This window comes from Rutidosis leptorrhynchoides, chromosome 6 (genome assembly GCF_046630445.1).
Source record: "Rutidosis leptorrhynchoides isolate AG116_Rl617_1_P2 chromosome 6, CSIRO_AGI_Rlap_v1, whole genome shotgun sequence".
NCBI classification, from domain to species: Eukaryota; Viridiplantae; Streptophyta; class Magnoliopsida; order Asterales; family Asteraceae; genus Rutidosis; species Rutidosis leptorrhynchoides.
Genome location: NC_092338.1, coordinates 162,378,892 through 162,381,418, shown reverse-complemented (window position 1 = coordinate 162,381,418; position 2,527 = coordinate 162,378,892). Strand labels below are relative to the sequence as shown.

Below are 2,527 nucleotides of genomic sequence, written 5' to 3'. Positions count from 1 at the left end.
GGACAATCTTCAAGTGGCACACGATGCCATGAAAAACAAACTTATTCAATTTTAAGCCGACTTGAATGCAGCCTTATCCGCAAAAATAAATGCGGAAACTAATTTCGCTAAACTTCGTGAACATTTGCCTGTGCTTGGGCAAAAAATTATGGATTCACGCCCTGTTTCTCAGCGATTTGAAACATATGTCACAGCACTATAGCAACTTGAGCGAGTCAAGTTTTTAGAAGAGATTAGTAAGGTGACTGTATTACCGGAGCTGATTCCGGAATACATTGAAAAGCTCATTTGTCCTCTTGAAGAAGCAGAACAAATGGTTGCGTTGGCGAAAGAAGGAATTCACAAAATTCCTCTTCCAAAACTGGACGCCATAAGTCAAGATAAAGATGCTCCCGTCGAAGACATCATTAAATTAGACTTAGACGGTTAGGATTAGGTTTTCACAACACAAACGCAGCAATAAGCGCATTTATCATGCTTCTTGTATTTTCGCAATAATTTCCGCGATATTATAATAAAATTTTCCATTTATCAATTTCAATTGCTTTTATTTATATAGCGCTTAAGAATAATATCCATAATTACTAGCATTGTCCTTTGCAATTTTCATTGTTCATTATTGTGCACATAACAAACAATTACTTTTTGCGAAACAACCTGTATGTGCTTGCTTTATGCACATTATGAATCTTCTAAGTCCGCCAAAACGATCCTTAGGCACAATTGTGTTTTTTGCGAAGCATCGAAGTATGGCTAAATCAAATACTTAAGGTAAAATGTTTCAAGTTCCGTTCTTTTCGCAAAAACTTTGAATTACTTTATTAACCACCAAGTAGTCTTTACCATCACTTGTACAATTGTAAGCTTATTACTTATGTTATGTTTCAAATTTAGAAGTTACGCACAAATATACCATTGTTATTTTTGAGAGAAATTTGAACTTTATTTATTTCACACAGCATTACAATCACAATTCTGCTACATATAGCATTAATCATTACATTGTGGTTTTGCAACAATTCTGCATATTTCTTTGCATTACATGTAGTATCTTTTCAACAAAGTAGCATGCCACGCGTTAGGTATGTGACGCCCTTCAATATCTTGGAGTTTATAAGAGCCTGCTGCATTGATTCCCACTATTTGGTATGGTCCCTCCCAATTAGGTCCCAATTTTCCAAGTTTTTCAGCATGAATTACTTCATTATTTTGCAAGACCCATTCACCAACATCGAAGGCTAAGGCACGCATCTTCTTGTTGTACTACTTGGCAATTAGTTGCTTATTGTTTGCTTCTCTTATTGCGGCCATAAGCCTGCGTTCTTCAATGAAATTTAAGTTTTCACAAATATCATCTTCATTCGCACTTTCATCAAAGTTAGCAACTCTATGCGATGGGATAAAGAATTCCGCAGGAATCATTGCCTCTGAACCATACACAAGGCTAAAAGGTGTTTCACCTGTACTTTTCTTGAAAGTTGTGCGATCAGCCCATAATACATTGGATAGTTCATCGACCCATCCATTTCGTTTTTCATTCAAACGCTTTCGAATTCCACTAACAATATTGCGGTTAGTTACTTCACATAGCCCATTTGCTTGCGGATGCGCAACTGATGTGAATTTTTGGATTATATTCAATTTCGCACACTAGCTTAGAAATGGGTCCTTTGCAATCTGTGCCCCATTATCACTTACAAGTTCTCGTGGGATGCCAAATCTGCAAACAATGTATTCCCACACAAAATTCCGCACTTGTACTCTGATATGGCTGAAACGGACGGTTTTTATTCGCGCGGTGTCGTTGGGCCGTGGTGCACCAGAATCAGCCACTCGAGGGAGGGGTACTGTTTTAAATTTATATTTAGCGGGGCCTAAATCTTACTACTCCTTATAAGTAAGGGAAGTATGACCTAGAGTCGTATTTTTGAGATATCAGTAGAATCAAACATATATTTAAGCCTAAGATAGTTAAGACGGAGTAGTGATTACCTATTTGGGATTTTCTAATTTATAAGACAGATAAAGTAAATGCGATAAAATTCGTAATTCAGATAAGGTTAAAGTGAGTGCATACTATGACTTCATCAGTTATTCTGCCGAGATTATGGAATGCTGGCTCATGAATAGGCAGAGGCCTTGTATTCATTACACTGGTCCTAAACGCCCCTGTCATAAGACATGTCACTGGGTACTGCGTTAGGCTTGAAGATTTTGAATAGACAGCAACGTCCCTTACCCCCGATGCCCGTGCAGTTTGACTACAGGCATATACGTTCAGACGGCTCATCAAATTGAGCGACTCGATTGGGTGACGTATTAACATTCCATAATGGTCTAAACTTTCTTAATCATAATAGAATACATGGTTTACCATATCCGAGAGACGTGATGTATTTCAATGCTTTCGTTAATGATTGGTTTTAAAAGATAGTTAGGCCCTTAAAAAGAGTTCAACCATAAAGAACACCATGGCCAAGTCAAGCTGACTTCCATGAACACGTTCAGTTAACCTAACAGTCCAATC

At 37.7% G+C, this 2,527-nt stretch overlaps 1 protein-coding gene across 1 annotated transcript; it reads right to left on the bottom strand.

Moving 5' to 3' along the window:
• Positions 1-1,263: 1,263 nt before the first annotated feature.
• Positions 1,264-2,271, bottom strand: LOC139854221 (uncharacterized). Its single transcript, XM_071843538.1, has 3 exons — positions 2,240-2,271; positions 1,652-1,720; positions 1,264-1,558 (listed from the first exon to the last, which is right to left on the bottom strand). Exons 1-3 carry the CDS (start codon positions 2,269-2,271, stop codon positions 1,264-1,266), a joined length of 396 nt encoding a protein of 131 aa, XP_071699639.1.
• Between the last annotated feature and the right edge of the window lie 256 nt (positions 2,272-2,527).

Coding starts and splice junctions, on each gene's coding strand:
- LOC139854221 (XM_071843538.1), bottom strand. CDS start 2,271: ATGCCTGTAGTCAAACTGCACGGGCATCGGGG. Junction 1,721..2,239: donor AAACTGCACGGGCATCGGGG/GTAAGGGACGTT, acceptor CATTGTTTGCAG/ATTTGGCATCCCACGAGAAC. Junction 1,559..1,651: donor AAGGACCCATTTCTAAGCTA/GTGTGCGAAATT, acceptor CAATATTGTTAG/TGGAATTCGAAAGCGTTTGA.